The sequence below is a fragment of the Microcebus murinus genome, chromosome 4 (assembly GCF_040939455.1).
Source record: "Microcebus murinus isolate Inina chromosome 4, M.murinus_Inina_mat1.0, whole genome shotgun sequence".
NCBI classification, from domain to species: domain Eukaryota; kingdom Metazoa; phylum Chordata; class Mammalia; order Primates; family Cheirogaleidae; genus Microcebus; species Microcebus murinus.
Window position 1 is genome coordinate 63,862,573 of NC_134107.1, and position 27,431 is coordinate 63,890,003.

The 27,431-nt window shown below is 45.9% G+C and overlaps 1 protein-coding gene across 1 annotated transcript in view; it reads right to left on the bottom strand.

The window, feature by feature from the left end:
* Positions 1–756: 756 nt before the first annotated feature.
* Positions 757–27,431, bottom strand: part of LOC142870624 (teneurin-4-like) — a 2,325,019-nt gene continuing 2,298,344 nt past the window's right edge. The window contains exon 14 of the mRNA XM_076002352.1: positions 757–26,870. Within this exon, the coding sequence (XP_075858467.1) occupies positions 26,854–26,870 (17 nt within the window). The 3' untranslated portion in view covers positions 757–26,853. The remainder of the gene's footprint in view (positions 26,871–27,431) is intronic.

Below are 27,431 nucleotides of genomic sequence, written 5' to 3' on the forward strand. Positions count from 1 at the left end.
ACAGAGGTGACCTCCGTGGGGTTGTCACCACTGCCCCCAATTAGGGGATATAGCTGTCTGCCCCTGGTGGGAGGCCCCAGGTGAAGGCATGCTTGGTTAGGGGAGGCACCAGTAGAGTGGAAGGGCACTGGCATCTGGGGCCACTCTGCACTTGGCAAATGGCTTCATCTCTGTGACTCTCCACAGCTGTGTCATGTGTGTTGCTCCATGGCTGGTCCTGGGATGGTGGCTGTGTGTGTGTAGGGAAGAGGTGCTGCTGGAAATAAAGAAAGGAAAACAACTTTTTTTCAGTGTTGATTTTAGCACCTACGGGTGCCAGGCACAGCACTCGGCACTGAAGATGCAGTGTGGACAAGGCCTGCCTCAAGGAGCCTAAGAGTTGCATGAGGAAACCAGACCTGTGACTAGCCTGGTCCCAGACTGTTAGGGAGGGCTTTGGACAGGAGACAGCAGGGATCAAAGAGAGGGGGCCATACACCGCAGGGGCTGTCAGAAAAGGTCCTCTGAGAACCCAGTGTTGCCGAGTTCTCCACTCTGGATGCCTGACCACGTGCCTCTTTCCTCCTGAACTCCCAGGCCCCAGAGCCGGGCAGCCTGTGGGTGCTGGCCTCCTGAACTCCCACTTCTGCAGCAGAGGGGCAGACCACAAGCACTTCTATGGCGCGTCCCAGTTTTCAAGTTATCTAGTTATTTCTATAACCATGAGCAAGTTACTAAAGCTTTCTGAGCTCTGTTTCCCCCATTAAAAAAAAAAAAAAAAAAAAAAAAGGACAATTCAGGATCACCATCTATAAGCCGCCATGGTGAAACCTCAAAAATCTGAGACCAAATGTTTTATCAAAACTCATTTGGTGCCAAAACATGACCTGAACTGACATGAGGCTTGGAGTCCTTTTCAAATCCCACCAGTGTAACTATTTCTATATTCTATTACAGAAATGGTGATGTATTTGATTACTATGGGTGTGTTAGGGGAAATACAGAATATGCACTCTGTTTCCTCTCTGAATTCTGAAAGGCATCTGATTATAAGGGTTTCATTTAAAGAATTTTGACCCCATAAATTAAACACCTATTTTTGAGAGTTTCTTTGCTTAAAATACTTTCACCTCTTACTCTCTGGAAAACATCCACAAACATTTTAAATGTCATCCTGAATGAATGAATAAAGGAAGAACTCAATCTGTCTTGCAACCGAGAGTTAGGTACTTAACTCTACACAGGTGGTGTAATAAGAATTTATTTACCAACAAGCGTCTTTTGATGCAAAAGCGTTGAGATAAGTGATGAGCAATACTGCTGGAAAACTTTACACAACCCATTGTCCTTTACTCTCGAAACTCAGTAAACAGGCAGACCCAAGTAAGTAACTGCAGTCGGCACAAAACAATAAAAACAGGTTCCACGAAATTCATAGTGAAAGGAGACAAAAATCTCACTGGACACTTCCTTTCAACAGTTAGAAACAGGCACAATTCTTGCCTTCTGATTTCACAAACGGACTTAAAAGGACCCCAGCAGACTCCCCCAGGGACTCCGGATAGGTTCTAAATGAAGTTGAATTTTTTGTTTTGTTTTGCTTTAAGAAAACACTTTTAGAAGGAGCTTGCATACATAGCAGTGTTCTCCATTTAGAAAGAAAAATAAACACTCCTCCGCTGGGTTGGAAGTCAAAACAAAATAATCCCAGCTGCTTAAGACCCGAGAAAGTTAATGAAACTGCCAAACAACAGTGATGCTGACTAGTGAGAAATTTCTAAGGCGAGGAAGGAAAGGCTCAGTGCTGGAAAAAGAAAATAGCCACGGATGGCCCAGCGGCCAGGGCTCAGCTCTCAGGGAGCTGTACCAAAGTTTAATGTCTAAGTCGTCTGTTCTGACTCACCTTTGAAAGTCCTACCGTGCTCACAAAAACACAACTGAGATTCCAGGTTATGGTATCAGACAGACCTGGAGTTCAAATATGACTCTATCACTTAGAAGCTGTGTGATTTAACGGAAGTTATTAACTTCTCTGGACCTGTACTGCTTCAATGAGGCTAAAATGGGCTTTGTCACGGGGTAGATGAGAGTCAATGAATGGTTCCAGGAGATAAAATGCCTCTCCTACAAGAGGCGCTTCATAAAGGGGTGTGAGATGAGTAACAGGAATCCATCAATTCAGACTTCTTTTAAAACCAGCTTTTCTTTGGTGGAATTTCTCTTATCTTCTCTAACCTTCTACTAAAGAGGAGACAGAAATAACAGGATCTGGCATTGGAAACAAAACAAAAAAGAAAAGAAAGAAAGAAAATAGGGGCTCTGGAGCCAAGCAGGCTTGGGTCTGAATCTTTGCCATGCCCCTTAAGAGCAGCGGGCAATGGGCAAGTCACTGCCCCTCACTGGGCCTCAGTTTGCTGAACAGTGAAGTGGACATAAATGGAAGGTCAAATGAAATAGCGCATATAAAGAAGAAACTTACGCCCAGAGGGAACTCATTAAATGTAAATTCTCTCACGCACCACTACCTCTTGACCTAGGCTTTGAGAAACTGACAGCCTTCTCTGAGATATTTATTCCCTGACCCTCCTAAATATTAACCCCCCAAGTTTTTAAAGCCCCTTTTACTTTAGAATTTAGATTGGAACAATTCACGAAACGTTTAATATCTATTCTGAAAAGCTTCCATGGGGTGCGGACAGAGACCTACTTAATCCTAACCACTTCCTTTGCTTTTCAACTGTGACTAGTTGATATTTTAGTGAAATCTTTCTTTATATATATCAGTGATTTCTGGATGATTACGCTTGGGGGAGGATTAGGATTTTGATAACAGAAGGAGCTACTTCCCCTGTTTTCTTCTCCGCAGGGACGGTGAGCTGTTCTGTGGTGCCCTATGCGTCCTCTCTGCACTTTACATGGGGATTTTAGCGGGGGAGTCCTGAGGCCTGGCAGACCTGGGATGGCAGCCCCAGGCTGGAGTTGACACAGCTGTAGGCAGAGGGCCTCTAGGGGAGACTGGAGAGAGCCAGCCCAAACCCTGCCAAGGCTGCCTCCAAGAGGGTCAGGCCTCCTCTCCACCCAAGAGGGTCAGGCAGAGAGGCGTCCTTTGTCATTTAAAGTCCATTCTGAGTTAAGTCTCAGGGGAAGCAGGCCCTAAAGCAATCGCTAGGTTTAGGGTGATCTCTATATTGGTGGAAGGGCTGGAGGTGCGGAGATAGGGGAGTTTTATCGGCTTTATCATTGTAAAACTCCGTAACAAACTTGGAAGCTTTCCCCCATTTCACAGACAAAAAACTGATGGTCTGAGAGGTTAGGAACCTTGCCCAGAGTCACATATCATGGCCCCAATTTCACAGTTGACTCTATAGCCATTCCTCTCTCTGCTACACTGTGGTCCGTAAGCTTGTATTGCCTGCTCATTGGTTCATTCATTCACTCATTAAGTCAACACTAAATAGAAAGTATCTGAAAGGCCATGCAGCAAGCTGTTAAAAGCAGTTATCTCTGGGAAGAAGGATTAGAAGAGAATTTAAAGCTGTACCTTTCTATATTATTTGTATGTTAACAAGCATTGTTACTTTTATAATTCACAAAAGAAATAAGCATAATCCCAATAAAATAATTACACATTTTTCTTTTCATGTAAAAAAGGTCAAACAAAACCCTAAAAACATTTGTTGGGTCCATTACACAGCAGGGCTCTGTCCTCTTCACTCACTAGTACTAGGTCTCTGCCAGTACTAACAGGTCCTTTAGCTAATAGAAGACTCTCGGTTTGGGGTTTCAGGGGACAGGAAGGTGGCAGGCAGGGTCTGCCAGGGGCGAGACACTGGGCTCTCTTATGACCCCAATCGCAGAGCAGTGGGCCAGTAAGGACCCAGACTCTCCCTTCAGACTCAGGCCATGTTTACTAACCACATTTAGAGTGACACTCAGAGCAAGGGCCTCAGGGAAGGAATCCAAAATGTCTCAGGGTCCCCTGGGGAGCAGGAGCACAGAGAAGAGAACTGAGCAGACAGCTGTAGGCCAAAGTCCTCCATCTTCCCTGCACATCAATAATGCAATAATGCCATCAGTTTGCCCCAGAGTTTGCAACAAAGTGATTGCCCTTGTTCAGTTAATTAGCAAAGGGAGAGATTAAGGACTTTAATCTCTTGCCTTCTCTTTTACTTGCAAGGCTTATTTACTCAGAAATGAACAAAGATCATATATATATATATATATATATATACATATATATGTATATATATATATATTTTTTTCCTCCCTCCCTGCAGGGACAACTGTATCAGCATCACATGACACTCATAAAGTCAGAGTACCTTAGTGATTGCTCCATTATTGATTGTCAAGATAGGGAAACTGAGGCCTGGAGAGGGACAGTGATTTGCCAAAGACAAATTGCCAGGGATCTGCAGAGCTGGGCCTGGAACCCAGGTCTCCTCACTCCCAGCCCAGGGTTCCTGTTTCTGTGCATCATTTGAAACATGAGCCGCTAAAAGGTACAGAGGAGCAGTGACACTGAACCACCAAAGGGACAACCCCACCCTCAGGGAGTAGAGATGGAAAAGGCCTTGGAGGATGGTTTGGGTTTTGGTCTTAGAGAATGCAGGGGGTCTAAAATCCTGTCAGAAGAGAATCATCAAGGCCAAAGATCTCTCTGATTTTCAAAGAGAGCAGAGGCTGGGAGAGGTCCTGGCTAGGGAAGGAAGGTGGGTAATGACCACCCTTCTATGTCATTTACTTGGGGGGGGGTGCTCAACTCAGTACCTAGAGGAGCTCAGGTGACTTTCAGCATGTGGCTTTTCAAAACTTTCCAGGGCTAATACCTATTACTGTCCAGGTTTCTAGGTTTAAAAGGGTTGGGACAGGCGTCCCATCTTCCCACTCAGGTTCTTTGTCTATGTTTTCCCTCTGCCCAGAACGAGCATTAATGGCTATTAATCCCCTTGGTAATAATCTCGGCCTGGCACACCCTACCTATTCCTTTAGATCCAGTGAGCACCCCCTCCAGGAGGCATTTCCTAAAGCAGAGTAGAGGCTCCCTCCCCGGTCACCCAACACCGAGGTTCCTCCCTCCCTTATCATGTACATTGACCTGTAACGATCCAGTCCCAAGAGAAAAGAAGGCATCTGACATTTCTTGGAGCATTCCTAAGTGCCAGGCAATGTGCTGGGAGCTTTTGCACACAGGCTTTCTGCAAATCCTTTAGAGGGAGATGGAGGTGACTAGGGCAACGACTAACATTTACTAAACTCCTCTGTCCTAGGCACTGTGATGGGCACTCGGCATAAGGTGGGTACTGTGTTGCCCACTTTACACTTGAAACAAGCTTGGAGAGGCAATGTGACTTGTCCAAAGCCCCACTGCAATAAAGTTCCTATTTAACCCAAAGCTGTCTGATTTCAAAACCTGGGGACTCTACCTTATACCTCTTTGACTCTCTGCCTCCTTTTTAGAATCTGGCCTGGCATTTAGGGCCACTTAGGCACTTAGAAATAAATGTTTTCCAAGTCAACACACAATCTAAATCTACCTATGGTGTTATTTGGGGGGAAAACTGTCATTTTCTTTCCTCTTCTTCTTGTATCAGGAAATCCTGGGAACATTAAGGTGACCCCAGGTTACCTAATATGCACCATCTCTCACCTCTTAGAGGTCTGAACCCCTAGCAGGGATTCATTGCAAAAAGTGGACTGGCCTCTGCTGGACACAGGGAGGGCAGGACCTCCGCCCAGGTCTAGCAGCACCTGATCAGGGGCTAAAACCTGGTCAGCCTGGAGCTCTTCCTCTAGACCCCCACACCTCCTCCTCAAGAAAGCCAGGGCAGAGCTTAGAAAAAAAGAGCTGGCCATGGGCAGGTAGTGCTTACACCCAGTGGCTCTCTGTGCAGCCAGTGCTCAGCCCTGCGGCTGCCCGGGACTTCAGGGCCCTCAGTCTGCAGGCTGCGCGAAAGCCAGAACTTTCAACGCCAGCGCCGGCTTCAGGTAAAACTCCCTTTCTCTCTGTTTTCTCAATGCGAATGGGGACAGCATGATACCGGGTTTCCTAGGCAGGGTTGTGAGGAGGAGCCAAAGAAGGAACAAGTGACCGTGCCTGGCACAGTCCCCCGCACAAAGTAGTCCAGTCACTTCTATCAAGTCTTTAATTTTTTTTTTCTTTCCGTTTCAATCTTTGTCTCTGTACCTTTACCTGTCTCCTCGCTACCTGACGTTGGTGTCTCCCGGCGGTGCCTGTGAGTCTCCGTGCATCTGCCCACCTGATGTCTGTCCCGGGCGTGGGGACAGCAGCAGCAGCTCCCCAACCCCGACACCCCGCGAGCCCACCGCGCCCCAGGCCCCTCCGCCCGTGCAAGAGGCCCGAGCAGGCACCACCGACGAACGGAAACAAAAAAACAAACCCGCAAAAGTAGGAAGAGAGAGGGACTTACCATTCGCCGCGACCCCCAGGCTGGCGGAGCCACTTTTAACTAAGAATGAATTAGGGACAAACTCTTCCTCAGAGTCTGAGTCCGGGGTTGGCTGGGCCACACCGTTGCCTAGCAACCGCCTCTGGCTCTCATTGGCCGGAGGGGAGGGGGGCGGGGAGGGGGACTGCTCAATAGGGGTTGATGAAGCGGATGAACAATGCAAGGGAGCACCTGCGAACCACAAAGACAAACACAGACAGAAAAAAATAATGAAAATTGATTTTGAGGCACACGGGGAGGGGGAGGGAGCAAAATAAAACACGCATCCACAGGGGAGGGGGGTTCCCAACACTGGGCGATCTGCTGCACACGTGGCCAGGGGCGGGGCTGACGCCTCCGCAGGCAAAGTTGGTGCGAACTCCTTCTGAAGAGCTGAGGCCGGCCTTGGTGGGGAAGCCGGCACGGCTGGCCGGGAGGGCCCCTCGGACACGCGTGCGAAGCCTTCCCTGTCCTGCCTGTTCTTTGAGAGAGGCCTGAAATCCTGGGGTCTGGTCCTGACGGGGCTGTGTTAACTGTCAAACAGCTGTCCCTCTCTGAGCCTCAGTGGCCTCACTGGTCAAATAGGCAGCCAGGATTGGGTGACCACTGAGCCCCTAGGGCCGGCCATTGAGTGATGTCACCCAACTGACATGATGATGTTCTCATCAGTGAGACTTTAATCCCACGTGCCTGGAACAGGCTCTATCTAGGTGGAAAGAGCTGGAGAGAATGATCCATGGCTTCCTTCCATCTCTGGCATTCTAGGATTTCAACACATCAATGTTTCCATTGTCTAAGAATCTCGCATTTTATGATTCTTAATTCTTGCATTCTCGGCAACCTCCTTGATAGCTAGAATCTTAGAAGTTTTGTTCATGTTTTTATCCCCGGAATCTAGAATAGTGCCTGGCACATAATAGGCACTAAAGAAGTATTTGCTGAATCATTGATTCCAGGGTTCTAACATACTAGGATCCTTAAGTTCTAACAGTTGAAGATGAGAACATTCTATAACTCTAGGACACTAACGTTCTGTGAGTTCCAAGATGCTGTCAGCCAGTCTGACTGCAAGTTTCTATCATGTCATGGTTTTTAAATAACAGCTTTCTATAGTTCTAGGAGCAAGCTCCCAGCTCTTCAGAAGGAGGAGGTGGTGATGGCCTGGGACGAGAACTCTGAGCTAAGACAGTTTGCAGTCTTATCTGTGGCTGACCTTTCCACGTGTGCAGTACATCGTCTACGAGACAGGGAACATAAGCACAGACACATCAAAGTATACAGTACAAGACAACGCATTCACTGACAGCAAGGGCTGCTCATTTTCTCCCACCTTGATTGATAGGAGGTTTATAACATAATCATATCCATCCAGCTTTTCAAAGAGACTGAAACTTAGGGTACATAATGCAGCCCAGACGTGCCATCTTAAACCTTGGCAGGGCTCTGAGGGGGAAGTGGCACAGAGAGCTGCTGACTGTTGGGGCAGGGGGAAGGAGCACTTTTGTGGTCTGTCCACACAAGAACAGCCCACTCAGTTCACAGTCACCAAATCCTGCAGGATTTTACAGATTCTGTGACTCTTGAGGTCAACCCCTGAGCCTAACTGTATGTTATAGAGTTGCTGTGTATGCCATTTGATGGGTTACTAAAAATTCAGCAAGAAAAACTGAGGCAGCTGGGATCAGTGACCAAGGTATAACCTCTTAGGTGGCTTCTTCCTCTGTGTTCTGGTTTCTTTACCTAAAAATCTGGGGTGTGATTCACCTTATACTCTTCCAAACCAGTATTCCCAATTCACCTTAACAGCCTTCCCTGACACCACTGACCACTCAGTGCTAGAGGGTTGGACGTTCCTTTCTCTGAATTAATCTTGTCTTCAGTTCTGATATCACATTTGCCCTGCTATATTTGCAATTACCTGTATCTGTCTCCCACATGAAAGGATACAGTATATACTTGGGGTACAGCACATTCTTAGAGCTTTGGAGTTCAACAAAATTGGGGTTTGCATCACAGCATAACCACCTATTATTAGTTGCATGATTTTAGGAAAGTTATTGCCAGTTCCTCATCTGTAAGTTGTCTGCCCCCATCTTCTGCCTTTTATATAGTTGCTGTGACAACTATAGATACTAAATGTGAGTACACAAAATGCATGAACAAGTAGGAGCCTATGGTCAGTGCTCTCTAAATGTTTCCTAAAGTTAGCAATACCACCCCACCAAGAACCCCATTCATGACTGCCCTTCCTCTGCCATCTCAGTTTTGGAAAGAGTTTTTACTACCAGGCCACATGTATTAAACAAATATACATTCATTTCCTCATCTTTTATTAACCAGAGACATTGTATAATCTCTAATCAGAGCTTCTGATGAGCTTGAGATAACCAGTCCCATGCCATGCTAAACTGTTAGAATTTCAGACAAAAATTAAGAAACATGATATGTTGTTCCAGGGTGCTTGTTACAGACTCTTCCTGAGTAAATCTGTCAAACTTCATGAAATAAATAGTTCCAGAACTAAGTAAATTGTTCCATCACAAACTTCAGAGACCCTGGGGCGAGAACAGACTTCACTCTTCCAGGCCTGGTGCCTGCCTCTTCTTCCTTCCATCCAATCACCCAGACTCCCCTTGGGCCTCAGGGCTGCTCTGAACATTCATAACCAACACATGGAGCTCCGCACAAGGTGCCAGGCCCTTAGTAAGTGCATGAAGCTCCTGTGAGGTACAGATATTATTGGAAGTATGTTAGTTCCCCTCCTCTTATTCATTGGCAATTTTTAATTTAAGTGGTCTCCAAGGTAGGGTGCACAGATCAATTTCCTAGGATGCAAGACAATATTAGAAAATATTTATTTTTAACTCACCCTTTTCAAATTTCTATTTAGTATACATTTTTATATGTACATAATACCTGAGTGCTTGATAAGCATGTATGAAAATGCACTGCAGTACCAAGTCCGCATGTACAGGAGCAGGGTAGTGTTGGATTGAGAATATGGGCTCTGGAGCCAGACTGCCTGCATTTTGGAATCCAGTTCCACTAATTGCTAGCTCAGTGAGCTTGGGGAAATACCTCACCCTTTGTACCTCAATTTCTTTATCTTTATAGTGGAGGTAGAAAGAGATCCCACTCTCTTTTGGGTTGCTCTGAAAGAAGTTAAAATAAGTAACATGTTGAGAACAGCGTGTAGCAGCCAATAAACACCTAATAAACGTTAGATGTTGCTATGCATAAGTATGTACATAGAAAGTGAAGGGGCACCAGCTTTATCTTTTCTTTTTTAAAAAAGCAGTGTATGATCACACAAGTATGGTGAACACTGTTTCATTTCACAGACATTTCCTGAACACTGACTGATTAGGCTAGAAGGTGAAGGAGAGACCGCTGTGAGAGGCACAGGCCCAAAGGAGCGGGGGTGGGGGGGTAGGTGGGGGTGCACAAGGAGCTCTAAGCAACGCAGACATAAGACTTGTCAGAACAGAATGACAGCCCAGTGCAAGGGACTAGAGGGCTCATCTCACTGGAGGAACTTGGAAAGGCTTTATGGCCCCCCACAGAGTTTCGATGGGAACTGATGGGGGTGAGAGCACTTGTGGCAGAGGGAGGAATACCCAGGCTGAGGCCCACATCTTTCACCTGGTCTCAAGCCGTCTGTCCACTCACCTGCCCCCTTACCTCCTGGAAGGCAGGCAGGCAGGAAGGAGAATACCTTGATTATGGGACAAAAGATCTATGTCAAGAGAGTGGTGAGAAAGGGGAACAACCATGAGAAATGAACAGTGGGTTCAGGTCCCAAGTGCTAGGAAAAGGAAATCAGACCTTAACCAGGGAGCCATGCAAGTTTTTAAAAGCAGGGAAGTGACAAGACCAGGGCTGTGCTTTACAAGAATCTGCTTTTTAAACTAAAGGCATCTGTTCAGTCACCTAGATCTCCTCTCTAATTGGCTCTGCTCAGCCAAGATGTTGACAATCCAGATAACCTGGGCTTGCTTTTTAGCTGGGGCCCAGGTGCATGTTGGTGCAGGCAAATAAGGATGCCTGATTCCACGGGCCTGGGGTCTAGGTAGGTGTGCCTTCCCATGTATCCTGGTTATCAGCTGAAAGGGACCTGGTTTTGCAGACACTTCTACTGTGTCTGGGTAAACTGAGATGGGATGATTGGAGCCAACCTCCTCACACCCCACCCCAACAACCAAGGGGGCCAGGGAAGGATAGATGGGAACCTCCAGGTTCCTAGAGAGGAGGTCCCGGTGCGCTGAGCTCTGGCTTAGAGTAGATGAGGATGGAGAAGGAAGGAAACGAAGTGAGGGAGTGCAGACATCTGTACAGCAGGGGCAGAGGCGGGTGAAACGTGTGTGGAGCTCCTCCTGGAGGCCAGGACCTTTTCCTCACAACGACACTATCGGTAGGAAAATTCATCCCTGTTATCCAGGTGGAGAAATGGAGGCTTAGAGAAGTAAAGTAATTTGTCTGTGGTTAGAGGACCCAGAGGAGAACCCGTAACTGCAGTTTCCACGGAGTGGTGAGAATGACATTTATTAGCCCTGGTTTGGATTTTCCACTAGGTGTGGGGAAGGGGAGAGGCCTGTCCATCAGGGAAACACAGCTAAAGTGGAAAGACCATGAACTTCCTATTAGGTAGCCAGGGATCAAAGCCTACTTTCACTGAGGGCTCTATGACCTTGGATAAGTCACATCACATCTCTTAGTCTCAGTATTCTCTTTTGAAAAATGGAGTGACAACACCCACTGTAAAGAGTTGCTGAGAGATTGATGGTATCATACTCAAAAGAAGGCCAGCAGTCTTACTTGCTCATGGTAAAGGCTCAACCAGTATTGGCTCCCTTTGCCACAGAGAGAATATGGTAGCTTTGGGGGAGAAACAGGGACAGACCTACAAGCCTGCCAATGATACTTTTACCAATATGTGTGATTTGATGATGTCAAAAGAGAGGGAACGTCTTGGGGAGACGGCCATAATATATAAAGAGAACACAGGACATAGGACAAGGGAATCCTGAGATCTGCACAAAAACAACTTTAGTTACATCTTTGTGTGAATTGATGGTAGCTTTCCTTTGCATTTGAAATCTAATCTATAGCTATAGCAAGTCAGTTCTAGTATTCTAGATTCTTAGTGTGTCTTTGGAATATACTATGAGACTAGAAGTGTGAAGGGTTAGCTGATGGGCAAGTTTATTACTCTGTCAAAGAAAGACAATTAACAAAATGCATGTTTTTAAATACTTTGCTCAGCAGTCCTGAGGAATCCACCTAAATGCCCAAGAATCCTATGGATCTATGTTAAGATCCCATCTAGGCTATGGTAGGCAATTTCGTGGTGTGTTTATGCTTCTACAATGGGAAAGTGTGAGTTCCCGACTGCAAAACATGAGCACTAGTTGTGGGCTGCAGGGAAGCCACTTTCTTCCCAGGCAATTCCTGGGATTATCTGAAGAGCTTCCTAATAACCTTTTAACTGGCAGGCCTGTAATTTAGAAGCTGTATTTAAAATGCTTAGCCCAGGACACAGCCATTACTCCATAAAGGACACCTAGAAAGAAAACAAAGCAAAGTCCCCAAATCCTCAGGCCTGCTCAGGTACCTCATTTCAGTGGCACACTGCCCTGATGGATTCATCTTTCCTATGAAGGCCAGCTGTGTTTCATCTTCTCAGTTTTCTTCCTAGAAACACTTTAGTCCCTCCACCTGAAAACCAAATTCACTCCTTCTCTTTTCATGAGCCAACATAGGGCATTCAGTCACTTTGTTGAATAAGTAAAACCATACTCAGTTCTGAGTAGAGGATAGGGCACTGAGGAAAACTGAGGTGTCCTTCTGGTGGAAAGTTCTGGGGCCCTAATGCAGAGGTTTAGAGCCCTGCTTTCTATTCCAGTGAGCTATGTTCTCATCTACTGCTTGAATAGACTATCCTGCCAAGCAGGGACCATTTTTCTGGCCTGGCTCAGAATCTCAGCTCAGTAAAGGGTTACAGGCCTGGTTCTCTTAGTTATTTGAAATGGATTGGAATCCACTCCTGCAAAGCATTTTTTTTTTTTAAGACTGAGTCTCGCTCTGTTGCCTGGGCTAGAGTGCTGTGCGTGACCCTAGCTCACAGCAACCTCAAACTCCTGGGCTCAAGCGATCCTCCTGCCTCAGCCTCCCGAGTAGCTGGGACTACAGGCATGCACCACCATGCTCAGCTAATTTTTTCTATATATATTTTAGTTGTCCAGCTAATTTCTTTCTATTTTTAGTAGAGACGAGGTCTCGCTCTTGCTCAGGCTGGTCTCGAACTCCTGACCTCAAGCAATCCTCCTGCCTTGGCCTCCCAGAATGCTAGGATTACAGGCATGAGCCACTGCACCCGGCCCTGCAAAGCATTTTAAAAAGCTGTAAATCAGAAACTCTACAGTGACCATGTATTCTGGTTTGTCAATGACAGCCCTAATTTACATCTGTTATCCTGCATTGATTAATCATAGTGCCCCTTTTTACTGTAAAAATGTCTTGATTTGGACAACGATATGGCTACTCTGTTTTAGGACAGTAAGTGCAGGTTCAGTTCCACGTCAGAGGCACTAGTCTGTGGCAATGGAACAGGGGCCAAGTGATCTGGGTGTGGGTCAACTAAGTGCTACAAGGTCATGGGCAAGTCTTGTCTCTGTTGGACTGATACTCGCTAAGGTTGTTTTATGGTCCAATGTTCTACACAATTGGAGTAACAGTAGTCAACACCTCAAGAGGTTGTTCTGAGGATTCGAGGAGACTATGGAAAACACACATGCTGTAAATGACTTGAGTTACAATGGAAAGTCAGATTCTTCCAGCATAGTGAATACTTATAAATGTCTATAGAATGAATTTGTATAAATGTGTAGGAAAAAAATTGGTTAAAAAAAAAGATTGTTATCACTGTTACGGGCAATTTAAAAATTTGAGTATGCTTTTGTATCCTCAAAATTTTCTACAATGGGCATATATAGTTCTTTTTATTTTTATATATTTATTTTTAAAATTTATTTTAGAGATGGGGTCTCACTATATTGTCCTGTGGTGGCTATTTACAGACCTAATCATAGCTCACTGTATCCCAGAACTCCTGAGCTCAAGTGATCCTCTTGCCTCAGCCTCCCAAGCAACTGGGACTATAGGTACATGTCAAGTTCTTTTTATACTTTTAGAGATTGTTTTTTAAAAACTGCAGGAGAAAATGAAATAATTTGTGAAAATATGTGGCACCTAATAGGTGCTAAAAGAAATGTTGGCTTTAAATACCAATAAGATTTTATATGTTAATATTAGTGGTTTAATTTGGTATAAACTGATTTTAAAACCAGGAAAACTTTTTAACTAAGCAACTCCACTTCTATGAATTTACCCAAAAAATTATCGTGAGTTTTCAAAAGATTTACTTTTCAAAAGGATATTCATCATGTCATTTGTAATAGTAAAAAGTAAAAATTTAAAAAAAAATTTAAAAAGGAAAAACATCCCTAATGTTAAAAAGTAAATGCCTAATTATGTAAACTAAAGTATATAAATATAATTCTAATATCACACAGACATTATAAGCCCTGTTTGTGAAAATATTCAGTGACATGGGAAATAGGATATGAAAAAAGCATGATGTAAAACTGTATTAAAAGTAATTCTGACTGTTGTTTAAATATGTATATGTGTGCAATCTGTACAAAAATGTTAATGCCAGTTTGCTTAGGGCAGTAGAATTATAAATAAATTATTTTCTTTATATTTTCTATGTTTTTAAATTTTTTCAAGTAACAAGGTGATGATGAGATTAAAAAATAAATGTTATTATTTAATTTATTTTTTTTAGAGACAGGATCTCACTTTGTTACCCAGGCTGGAGTGCAGTGGTGTGATCATAGCTCACTGCAGCCTCAAACTCCTGGGCTCAAGTGATCCTCCTGGCTCAGCCTCCTGAGTAGCTGGGACTTGCAGGTACATGCCACCAAGCCTGGCTAATTCATTCATTCATTCATTCATTTATTCATTCATTCAGTAGAGGCAGGGATCTCACTATGTTGCCTAGGCTAGTCTTGAACTTCTAGTATCCAGCGATGCTCTCCCATCTGAGCCTTCCAAAAGGCTGGGATTACAGGCATGAGCCACCATAACTAGCCCAATAAATGTTACTTTAAAAAGGAGAAAACACACACACACACACACACACACACACACACACACACACACACACAGAAGTCAGCCAAGACGACAGCTTCTGCCTCGGGTCCCTAACAGAATGAGCTTGACAGAACTGCAGCCTGCCGGGTCTTTTGCAGCCTATTAAATCTTGTGGGTCTCACTCCCCCGGCCCCGGCAGCTCCCACTAAGTCAACTCTCCTCGGCAGCGGTTATTTTCAGGAGCAAGTCCCAGGCCATCTGTCTCTGTGACTTATGCTGGGAAAATGGCTTTTGGAAAACAGGACGCAGTAAATTTCTCAGGCTCAGTTCATTTGATCTCCAGCTCTCCAGAAACCTCACAGGTTTCTCAGGGACTTCAAGATGTTTTGGTTTTTCTTTTTTTTTTTTTAAAGCATTTGCTGGGAACGGAGCCCTAAGTTCACCTGCCCGCCAGGGAAGCTGGGCCCTCGGCGCCCCTCCTCAGCACCAACAACAGAGCCCAGCCCGTCTCTGGCCTTCACACAGGGGTGGCTTTCCAGCTCGCCTGCTTGTTTGACACAAGCATATTCAATGGGGACATGCACTGATTTTATTTTTTATTGTAATATCAGCTTTATTGAGATATAATTCACATACGAGCCACTCATTTAAAATGTACAAATCCATGGTTGTTTATTAACATAGTGCAACCATCACCAAAATCAATTTTAGAATATTTTCATGACCCTAAAGAAACCCCACACTCTTTAGCAGTCACTCTCCATTGCCCTCCAAACCTCTGCAGCCTCAGACAATCACTAAGCCACTTTCTGTCTCTATGGATTTGCCTATTCTGAATACTTCATAAAAATGGAATCATACAGTATGTGCTCTTTTGTGCCTGGCTTCTTTCACTTAGCAAAAGGTTTTCAAGGTTCATCCATGTTGAAGCAAGGATTAAGACTTCATTTTATTGCCAGATAACATTGTTTTGTATGGATATACTACATTTTGTTTATCCATTTATCAAATTTGGGCTGATTCAAACTTGGGTTGTTTCCACTCCTTGGCTACTATCAATAAGTGCTGCTGCAGCTATTTGTGCACAAGTTTTGTGTGGGAGTATGTTTTCATGTCTCTTGGGTATAGCCCCAGGAATGGAATTGCTGAGTTGCATAGTATCTCTATGTTTAACCTTTTAAGGAACGGCCAGATCGTTTTCCAAAGTGGCCGTACCATTTTACACTCCCATTAGCGGTGCTTGAGGGTTCCAGTTTCTCCACATCTTTGCCAATGCTTGCTATTATCTGACTTTTTGGTAACAGTCATCCTAGTGAGCGGAGTCTCACTGTGGTTTGGTTTGCATTTCCTCCATGGGTAATGTTATGCATCGTTTCATGTTCTTATCAGCCATTTGTATATCTTCTTTGGAAAACTGTCTATTCAGATCCTCTGCCCAGTTTCTAATTGAGTCATCTTTTTATTACTGAGTTGTAGACATTGATTTTACCCCTCAAGTATTTGTGGGTATGCCACCAGACACTGTTCTAAGCATCAATGACAGGCAAAGACGACATAGCCCTGCCCCCCGGAGCTTGCATTCTGGTGGAGGAGAAAATCTATAAGCGAGTAAGCAAATAACTGTATAGAACAAGGGCAGGTGGTGATACACGCTACAAAGAAAAGTCAAGTTGGTATGGGGCTAGGAGTGGTGGGTCGGGCGTGCTATTTGCAATAGGGTGATCAAGGAAGGCCTCTCTGAGGAGGTGACATTTAAGCAGAGACATGAAGTGAAGGAGTGAGCCAAGCAAACTTCTGCGGAAGAGCTTGCCAGGCAGAGGGCCCCACAATTGCAAGGTCCCTGCAGCAGGAGCAAGTTCACTCGAGGGACAGCAAGGAAGCCAACAGGCTAGAGGAGCTTAACAAGCAGGTGAGTGCTAGGAATTTAGCTTTGAGATGTTGCCAGGGGCCAGGTTACAGATGCACAAATACTGCAAACTAAAGACCAACATACTACCTGTTCTTACTATGAGTTCTAGGATGGTGGGGACTGGTCTTACTCATCTCCATATATCCACAGCCCACACGGTAATTCCACATACAGTGAGTGCTCACTACATATTAGGATCTATTTTAACTTATTGAGCTCCTAATACAAACTACACTTACTATTTGAATGTGAATACTATTTGATCTACAGTTTACCCAAGGTTTTCATATCCATGATCTCATCTGATTCCTTATCACATCCATGTGGGGTAATGACCATCACCCCTATTTTACAGATAGAGAAACTGAGGCTAGGAGGGGTGATGGGACTTGTGTTGGGACATACAGCTGGTAAGGGGCTGAGTAGGGCTCCAACCCAGGGGAGAGGCAGCAAGTGAGATCCAGATCTAAGACAGATTATTGTGATTTCAGGCAGGTTGCCTCATCTTTTGGAGCCTGGGATTCTCAGGATCTATGCCTGCCTCACAGGGGTCTTGTGAAGAGTAGAGACAGAAGAACATGCATATCTGGGGCCTAGCATGGGCCTGGCATACAGCAGGTGCTCAACAGTGGTAGCTTTCCCCAACTCACTTTCATTACCAACCCCAGCCACACGCCCAGGCAGCTTCTGTGCAAGGCTATGAAGGGTCACCGGAGACAGAGCCAAGCCCAGCCCTTCCCCTGGAGGGGCTCCCAGCCTCGTGAGTGAAGGGGACAGAAATGCGTTGCTGTGACATGAGAGAGGCGGGGTGCCAGCGTAGGAGACGCGCTGCATGCGTGGTGTCGGGGCAGAAGGCAGGGAGCAAACCCGAGACCAGCTGAGCCCTAAGTGTCGGCTACAACTCCACGTTTCTCACAGGTTTTAACCTTGCCCAGGAGTTGCCTCCAAAGGGGTTTAAGACCGTCCATCGAATCCTCTGGGGCCTCAAATTGGGCCAGACGGAGAGGCCACTTTCCCTGGGATGTGGGGCAGAGAGGAAGCACAAAGCAAGCTGGATTATCTCTGACTGTCAAAATCTGCCAACGCAACCAAGAAGCCACTGAAATTTACGACAAGCCTTGGACAATCTGGTCACAGAGCACTGTTTTCAGCAGGGAGGCTCGGGCTTTACAATTTGGCACTGAGATTTGATAAAGAAAGTGCTTCCACATAGCTGTTTAAAGTCATTTATTACTTCTGGGGAGAGACATACATGCATACATACATATATATGTATATATAAAATATTTCCTGCCTCCCTCAATTTACACTGCAGCAAAATTCCAGGCCCCAGGCCAAGGAAGAGCACAACATGACTGTCAAGCCGCCTTCTACTCAGATGCTGGAGGAATGATGGATGGAAAAGAGTGGGCTGCAGGAAGGCAGGGAGGGTAAGGATATTAACTGGGCACCTACTATATGTTCAGCATGTAGAAGGCCCTTTACGTAAATCATCTCCATCAATCTTCATACCCCTTGAAAAGATATCTCCAGCTGACAAATGCAGAATTGGAGGTCCAAAGAGAGTCTGCTCATGGTCACCCAGCTGGTGGGTGCTAGGCTTGGCTCCGGACCTCATTCTGTTGGACCCTAAGCCCACACTCTTCCCACTAAAATAACTGGAATAAGTAACAGCAATAAACACGAGAAGGTACATTTGTAAATTCATGGGTTTACTTCCTTGATCATGCATCATCCTCAGGATGAGGACAATACTGTTCCAAGTTAAGCCACTTGCTACTAGCCACAGAGCTAGCGAGGCACGGAGCTGGGCTTCCAGCCCAGGCCCCTGGGTAACCAACGAACCAGGCAAAAACTAAACAGGGGGAGAAAGCAAAGCCTAGAAATAAAGCCAGGGCTGTGTACTTATCATATGTGGAGTTTTTGAATATCTGTTATATTTCTATAAAAAGTTTTTAAAAATAACAGAAAGCTGTGCTGTATAAATATAAGCAGATAGTGAGAGACATTTTCCCCAAACAGCTTTTGCCAAGTAAGTGCCCTGATTGGCAACAGCTTTCCCAGAGCTTGCTCACTGTGCCAAGCCCTCTTCCTCCCAGTTGATTTCTATAAAGATGCATGAAACTGTTTTCGGGAAAGCACAAACATCATAAGGGCCAAGCGTTCTAGAAATTCCTCTAATATATCACTTTAGGAAACCTCAAAAATCAAGGAAAGTCATCAGGGGGAGAGTGGACAGGTAGAGAAATGGCTGCCTAAATCTGCCCGAATGACCGGGTCCCACCTGGGCTGAACGACCCCAGAGGGAGGTTCTCAAAGCAAAAGGGCCTTGAGGAGGCTTTAGGGCCCAGCGAGAAGAAAAACAAACTTGTTTTTTTAATCTTAAATGACACTCTGTTCGGAGAGAAGCCTTTGAGATAAGAAAAGGGAAAGGAATAAACATTTGCCAAACACGTGTGTGTGTGTCAGGCACTGTACTAAGCACTAAGCACTTTGCATGTGCTTTCCAACATGACTTCCACAAGTACCATTCTCTCACTCAATAAATATTACTTGAAATTTAGTAAATAAGAGAAATTCACTGGTTCCCAGTTCTGGAAGCTAGAAGTCCAAAAATCAAGGTGTTGGCAGGGCTAACCCTCCCTCCGAGACCTGTAAGGGGATCCTTCCCTGCCTCGTCCTAGATTTGATAGGTTGCTGCGATCTTTGGCGTTCCTTGACTTGCAGACGGCTAAGTCCAATCTCTGCCTTCGCAGTCACACAGCGTTCTGCTCGTATCTCTGGGTCTTCGCACGGCTGCCTTCCTATAGGGACACCAGTCATACTGGAGTAGCAGTCCATCCTACTCTAGTATGACCTCATCTTAAATAATTAGACCTGCAACCCTATTTCCAAATAAGGGGACATTCTGCGGTACTGGGGGTTAGAACCTCAACATATCTTTTTGCAGGGGGACATAATTCAACTCACAACATTGTCCTGGGGAGCTTTCCGTATAGAAGCCCCCATTTATAGATGACAAGTTGAGGCACAGGGAGACCAAGTGACTTGCTCAAGATCTACAAATAGGTAGTCAATTGCAAATCCCGGTCTGACTCCAGAGCCCTTATTCTGTCTGCTGTGCCACCTTGTCTTGCCAGCACTGAGCTGTCCTCAGCAGGTGGTCATTTACATAAAAGGAGTTTTGCATGCGACATCACATTTAGTCCTTGTAACACCTCTACAAGATAGGTATTAGTGTTCTCATTTTACTGATAAAGAAAATGAGCCCCAGAAAGACAAGTCAGTCAGCTCACAAGAGGAGAAACAGGAATGAAGCCCCGTGGATAGACCCTCCACCTACCCCTTTTCTGCGCCCACACCGAGATCAGTGGCATCGTGGTGGGGGCTCCAGAGAGGAAGCCAGGAACCAACACAACCAGCTACAAAAAGGCCCTACGCTCGATGCTTGCCGGGAAGGCTCATCCCCCTGATTGAGGGCACTGGATTACAAATAATAATAAAAGTTTGACTGTTTTTGTTTCTTTTAATCAAAAAGGCTCATCTGGAGAGGGAAGAGTTCATGCCACAACCTTGGAGGTTCGTGGCATCCACCACCCCAAGTCCAGAAGTTCAGATCTAGCCTTACTCTTCAGACAGCAGATTCTGGCTGCTGCTGGCAAACAGGAATTCTCACTTTCTGGAGGGGAGGGCACCCAGTGAAGCTTGTGTGTAAAGCTTCTTGGTGTTTCTTGGGCAGATCCGGAGAAGCAGCATCCTGTGACTTTAATGCCAGTGCACGTGGGCTGCATTTGCCTCTGAGTGGTTAGGAAATGAAGGAAGAAAGAGATGTCTGCAGGGCAGGAAATGCATTTAGGATGTTCCTGGATGCCAAGCCCATGGAGTCCAGTGGTCTGTGAGGCTGGGAGGGGTGGCTGGTTCTGTGTGATCTGTCACAGGTCCCTGGGCTAGTCAGAGGAAGGGAATGCCAGCGCTTGGGGAAGAAGGCCAAGTATCCTTCCGGAGTGTCTAGATTCTGCCCACTCAGTTCTCAGCGAGCCCAGTGGGGGCCTCCAACCAACACCCCAATGGCATTTATAGAGGGGAATCAGATTGGGTCCCCCACCCGGCTTTGCAAAGCTCCCAGTTTAGTGGTCTGAGCAAACCCAGAGTATGGAATTACCCCACAATGCCGTGAGAGCGGGAAGCACAAAGAGCATGGCTTGGGGTTCAGTGGTCCCTTCCTAGAGGAGGTGAAAGCAGAAACCTAAAGGTGAATTAGGAGCTGGCTAGGTTACAGGGGCATCATGGGTGTGCATGTGTGTGTTGGGTCCCAGGCAGAGAGAATGGCATTGTTGCAAGGCCCAAAGGTAGGAAAGAGCACAAGACAGCCAGGGGACTACGCGTTGCAGGAGCTGAGTGTGTCTGGAACAGAGAAAGAGAGACGGCTGGGGAGAGGGGCCAGGCTCAGACCCTATTAAGGCTTCTCATGGAATCTGGGACCTGCCTTACCCCCTGGGCTCTAGACACAGCATTGGTGACCAACTAGTCTACGACACCAAACTTCTCTGAGTCTGCAAGTTAGCTGAAAATTACCATGGTTACATGAGTTGCTTTCTAAGCTCTCTCAGAGCTCCAATAATAAAACTAGCAAGACTGATTTGGGCTATTCCACTTGATCCTTGTATCAACTCTCCAAGTTACTCTTTATTACCCCCATTTAGCAGATGAGAGGAGAGAGGTTCAAAGAAGGTTAAGCGACCACATTCTGTATGTCTATGATTTTCTGGAAGAAATTGCCCTCAGGCTTGCTGCCTGAATAGCTGAGTCCTTGGCTGTCAGAGAAGTGCTATGCTGGGAAGAGGAAGATGACTTGTTGATAACAGCAGCAATGATAACAGCTTCTGTCGAAGGGGGTGCTTTCTCTTCCCCAGTCACTGTGTACACGCTGCGGATAGGCACGCATCCACTGTTTATTCTCCCCATTTCAGAGATGAGGAAACTCGGGCTTACAGTGGTCCATCAACCTGGCCGAGGTCACGTGGCCACTGGTAAGGGAGAACCAGGTGGCAGCCCAGGTTTTGACTCTACCTTAAACTCCTAATCACTTCTCTGTGAAGCTTAAAAGGAGCAAAGCTCTTCTGGTCCAAGCGGTAGGTTTACACACGAGGAACCTGAGGCCTGGAAGGTGATAGAATGAGCCCAAGGTCCTATGATGAGGCAGCAGTGGAACTGGTTTTGTGCCATTAATAGCATTAATAGCAACAGTGATGAGGGGCAGCCTAACAGAGTGGTTGGAACATGGACCCTGAAGCCAACTGCCTGAGTTTGAATGCCAGTTCTGCCTCTTACTAGCTGTGCAACCCCGGCCATGTTTTTTTAAATTACCTGGGCCTCAGTTTATCTATAGAAAAGGGATAAATATATACCTACCTCCCAGGGCTGTACAGGGATTAAAGAGTTCAGGTATGAAAGCTCTACCTAGGTGTTTGCTGTCATTGATTTGCCACCCGCTCAGTGCCAGGCACGGTGCTTGATGTATTTTAATTCTCACAGCAACCTTTGCAGAGGGATTATTATTCCTATTCCCAGATGGAGAAACAAGCTTAGAGAAATGAAATAACGTGTCTAACGTTATATGGCATAGAAGCTGCAGAAGGTGGATTGGAACCCACGACTGTCTGATTCCCACGTCCATGTTATTTCCCACAATAACCTCTCCCCTACGCAGACAGCTCTGCAGAGAGCATCGGCATCCATAACCCCACTGCTATGGAGCATCTGGCCTATTTTTAAATGCTGATAATTCTTGTATCTCCATGACAGGTGTGTGTGTAGGGCTGATGAGCAAGAAAGCACACCACAAGCAGGACAGATGATTGCATTCAAGTAGCATCTATTATTCTATAATAGAATCATAATTATTCTATAAGGATACTAACAACTCATCCCATGTGCAGAACCCTCTATGGTTCAGAAAACCCTTTCATACCCATTATCTCGTTGCATCCCATGACAGCCCTGGAGGTGGAGGGGAGGAGAGCTAATTATGTTCCTTTCCATTTGTTGCAGCCACTCTTGGTTGCCTACCAACACCCACTGGCCTGGCTAATGGAATCCTGGCTTTGTTCATCTGGCCATGCTACAGGTATAGGTGGTCTCAGTTGGTGGATCCTGGCTAGCCAATGACAATGGCCCCAGTACTCCTGTGGGAGTGTGGACCATGAGCCACTCTGATATGAGGAGAGGTATGGGGGTTCCCTGGTCATTGAGTCATCTGGACACAGTGCCTGAGACTGTAGTAGTTGAAGCCAAGGAGCTGGATCACAACCTTGATGAACACGCCTGGGACTGCCCTGCCTCAGGACTTCTTGCTAGATGAGATAATAAATGTGGAAGTTAATAATAATTGTTGACGCCAGTTTGGTGGTTTTGTACAAGGCATCCTAAGAGCTCCTGCCTCACCTTAGACAGAATCTTCATAAAAATCCACACCCACTACTCTCACTTTCACCCTTATTGTCCAGCCATGTCCTGTGTTAAGTGTGACTCTGTCGCTGTCATTCAATTCCTGGCAGCCCATAGCTCAGCTCTGTGGTTTCCTCTCTACTAGCTCGAGTGTCTCCTGCCTTTCCAGTGCCTGTCCCTGGGCCAGGACTTGCAGGAGGGTAGGCACGAAGCAATCCTGCCTACAAGGAGTCTGATTAGTTTCATTACATGATGATTCTGAGGCTGCTTCCTCAACAATTAAGTGGGATAATGATGCCTGCCTTGCAGACTGGTTGTGGGCAGGGAGCGGGTGATGTCCTCAGTCTCCCTCCAAGGAAATGCCACTCTCCTTAATCAGCAATAATCCCTGGATCTTCTGGTAGGCAAGTACTATGTGCCAGGCCCTAGGGACCAGTGGGGAAGGAACAGAGCCACCACTGTTCTCATGACACTTCTCGTCTAACAAGGCATACATGCTTGAAGGCCTGGTCCTACATTAGCCTCAGGTCTATTAAGGGCTGTGGCTTCTACCGAAAACCAGTGCCCAGGAGTTATCCTCTTCCTCAAGGATGAGAGCAGAGTGTGAGGACCTGCCCCCGGGTTCCTGTTTCCTGTCTGCTTCTGTGACTGACAAGTGGATCAAGCCCTGCGTGCAAACCCTGACTTACCCTCAGAGGGTCCCCTACTGCCAGGCTGGGTGTCACAGTGGCTCGTGGGCAAGCTGGGCCCTCCCCCTCCGGCCCTCCTCACACTCCCAGTGGGCCCTGTGGCCTTGGGGTGCATTCACACTCAGTGGAAACTGTTCCTCCTCTTGTTGCCAATTATATTATTATATATTGCTGCAACATCCAACAACCCAGCCAGGCCTGGACTTACACACTTCCCTCAGAGGGCCTTATATAAAGCACAACAGATAGCTCTTGATGTCAAAAATTATTTCCTGACTCCCAGCTGAGATGTCCCAGACCCTGCAGTGCCCATTAGTGTTAAATCCCTGCTTCTCCGGCTCTTTGGAAACTTGTTAGTCTGAGGTGCTCTGGCAAAGCCTCTGAGCTCAGCCCCTTTTTAAAACAGCTGTGAGGACACAGGCTCTCCAGGACTGCTCTCGCAGTTACTGTCCACATAATGGCCCGGGTCCCATGCCCTGGGACCTTTCCTGAAGCTTCCAGCACTTTGCTGGCCTCTGGGCTTTGCTTGGGCTATTCCTTTGACCTTTAATACCCTTGCCAATATCTGTTCTTAAAGGCACAGTTCAAATGCCCTATCCCTGGGAGGAGGAAAGAGAACTCACACTTTTTGAGCACCTAGTGTATACAATGTCCTCAAAATCTCACAATCAGTTCATATTCATTTGTTAAATCATTCATTCACTCACTCATTCATTCAACAAGCATTTGTTGGAAAGCCATGCTGGTGCTAGAAACTGCCCTCAGGAAACTTACAGAGAGCAGAGCACTCATCACGTGTCGAACACGTTAACGGCATTATTTCACTGTGACCCTGTTAGATGTTTTAATACCTGTTTTACAGACAATGAAAACTGCTGCTGATGCCACGAGTGCACTCAACTGTGCCCTGCTCTGTGCTTCTGCGTCCCCGCCCATTCAATACCACATCACTGATGCCCTAAAGGGGTTGACAGTCTAATTGGTGATTCTGGTGAGGAAAGTCCTGCGTTTGGAGCAGTGTGGTACTGCTAGAGACCAGGGGCTTCCTGAAGGCAGGGGAGGCCTAGCCTAGCTAGTGCCAAGCCTGGCCAGGGTGGCTCTCCACTCTGCCAACTTAGGGGATGGATCGGAAGGAACAGCAGCCCCTGCTCCAGAGGCCTTCGAGCGCAGGCCTTCCTCCTGGGCACCTTCCCGTGGGGTGGGGCTGTGGGTGGGGGTAGCAGCCCAGCACAGGCAGGTAGGAGCCCTGGCTGCAGGCCTCAGCCTGTCACTCACTCTTTTTGTGACCTTGAGCAAATTATCAGCCTAACCAGGGCTCAGTGTTCTCAGCTACAAAATGGGAGGCCTCAGGGAATGTTCTAGAGGACATGGGTAGTTAGCTGTCAAGGGTCATGTGGAGAAGATTCTAGCAATGGGGGTGGAGTAGGACAGAGCCCCAGGCCCTCCCCACCTTGGCCTTCTCTGTACCACTCTGGGCCTCAGGTTTCTCATGTTGAAAAGGAGTGGACCAAGCTTTGGATTCAGGCAGGGTTAAGTTTAAACCCCACCTCTTCAGCCTCTTCCTTTGTAATCTGTAATAAATTACTTAATCTTCCCGAGCCTTAGTTTCCTCCAGTGCAAAATGGGGATTTACAACATCTGCCTTGTTATATTGGCATAAGGCTTAGAATATCGTAAATGAAGCCTGGTACGGTATTTGGCACAGAGTAAATACCCAGTAAATGTTAATTCCTCGTTCTCTGAGGGGCTAGATGCCCTGGTGAGCTCTCGAAGTGAACAATTTCGGTGACACCGTTTCCCATCTGAGATGTGAGCAGGATGAGGAGTTGGATTGCATTTGCCTTTTAGGATCAGAGTCTCATGAATGGACTGAACCTTGGAAATGGACTGTCCGGCCCCTCGTCATCTGCCCTCTCACTCGTCCTAAATCCCATGCCTGAATCCCGCCTACAACACGGCTGCAGCTGACACGGCGAGAACTCACTACTCACTCCAGAGGCAACCGATTCCCTTCTCATTCAGCTCGGATTGCCATAAAATTCTTCCTTCTAATGTACCCAAACCCTCTTGTTGCTCTTGCTGCTAGTACTCTGCAGGTTAACAGTAACCATAGCCAGCCTAGCACAGCGATGGAGAACACAGACTCTAGAGCTGTGGGGCCAGTAGGGTAGCCACTTTACATTTAAACTTTAATTAAGATTAAAAAAAAAAAAGACTCAGCTCCTCAGTCACACCAGCCATTTTTCACATGCTCAATCATAGCAGGCGGCTAGCGGCTACCATACTGGACAGCGCGAGTCATGGAACGTGTCCATTACAGCACAACGTTCCGCTGGATAGCGCTGCTCTAGAGCCAGGCTGTGGGGGATGGGGTCCTGGCTCTTGCCACTTACTGTGTGATCTTATTCAAGTTACTTGACTTCTTTGTGCCTCAGTTTCCTCATGTGTAAAATGGGGATAAAAATGGTACTTGCCTCAAAGAGCTCTTTGTGAGAATTAAATGAATGAATCCATGTAAAATGCTTAGAACTGTGCTGGCATTATAAATGTCTGCTTACATTAATAAAAACCATCACTGGTTGGTACCTACCCAGGGCCAAGCCCTATCTTAGGCATTTGAGGTACACTTGCCATACATTATTTTTTGTCACATGAGAATGAGGATTTTTGCAAGCTAAAAGATAAATTGCTGGGCCAAAGAACATGAATATTTAACATTTTAAAAAGATGACAAAATGTCTTCCAAAAGAGAATGTACAGATTTTATAGTCTAATACCGTATGTTTCTCCATAGCCTGAGCAACCCTGGGCAGTCTCTTAACCTTTTAAATCTCTGCTTGCCTGATAGACGTAAAATAGCTAAAAGCCACTTTGATATTCCTTAACCATTAGTGAGTTTGAGTATTTTTTTCTATGTTTATCAGATATTTATATTTACTTATCTGGGAATTGCTATATATGTCTTTGAATTTCTTTTTGTTATTGGGTTATTTTTTCCTATTTATTGATTTGTAGAGCTTTCTGTATGTTAAGGAAATTTAATATATGTTATAAAATACAAATATTTTTAAGCTTCCATTGGCATTGCTGTGGTTTTTGGTTGGCTGGTTTGGGTGTTTTGCCATGCAGAAATGCTTCATGTGTATGTCTCAGTCTTTTTCTTTATGCATTCTGGGTTCAGAGAAGGTCAGCCAACTTCCCGAATTACTTCCTGTATCAGGTTTGCTCAGGCTCCCTCTGGGTCTAAAGGCCAGCAAAGAGGTATTAAATATAACACGCATAGACAACATAGGGGCACCACCCCTGTGCTCCCCCATGTGAATCCAGGAGATGTCTGCATCTAACAGAGCCTTTTCTTTCCTCACGAGTCCGTGGTAGCCCTCCAGGGTGTATCAGAAGGAACAAAGTTTCTTCAGAAAATCTGATTTTCATTTACCATTTAATTATCCATTTCATGGATATACTAGGAGCAATTCCCTCTTTTCTACTGGGCTCTTCTTACTCCTGGAATGGAGATACAGGGATGTTGGGGCAGACAAAAGGTGATGAAAATTTGTAGTTTTCCAAGAAACTCGAATTTGGGTGTGTGTGGAAGGAATCCATTGAGATTTTTTGAAAGTTCTATACGACTCAAAGAAACATCTCTTTTTAATTTTTCAGAAGGAAGAAAAGTGATATTAATCAAACACATACTATATTCCCAGGCACTGAGCTAAATGATTTTCTATCTTATTCTCATGAATGTTTTAGTTTTACTCCCTCTGCGGTTCCTGTAGGATCACCCTGTTTTCAGATGAGGGGACG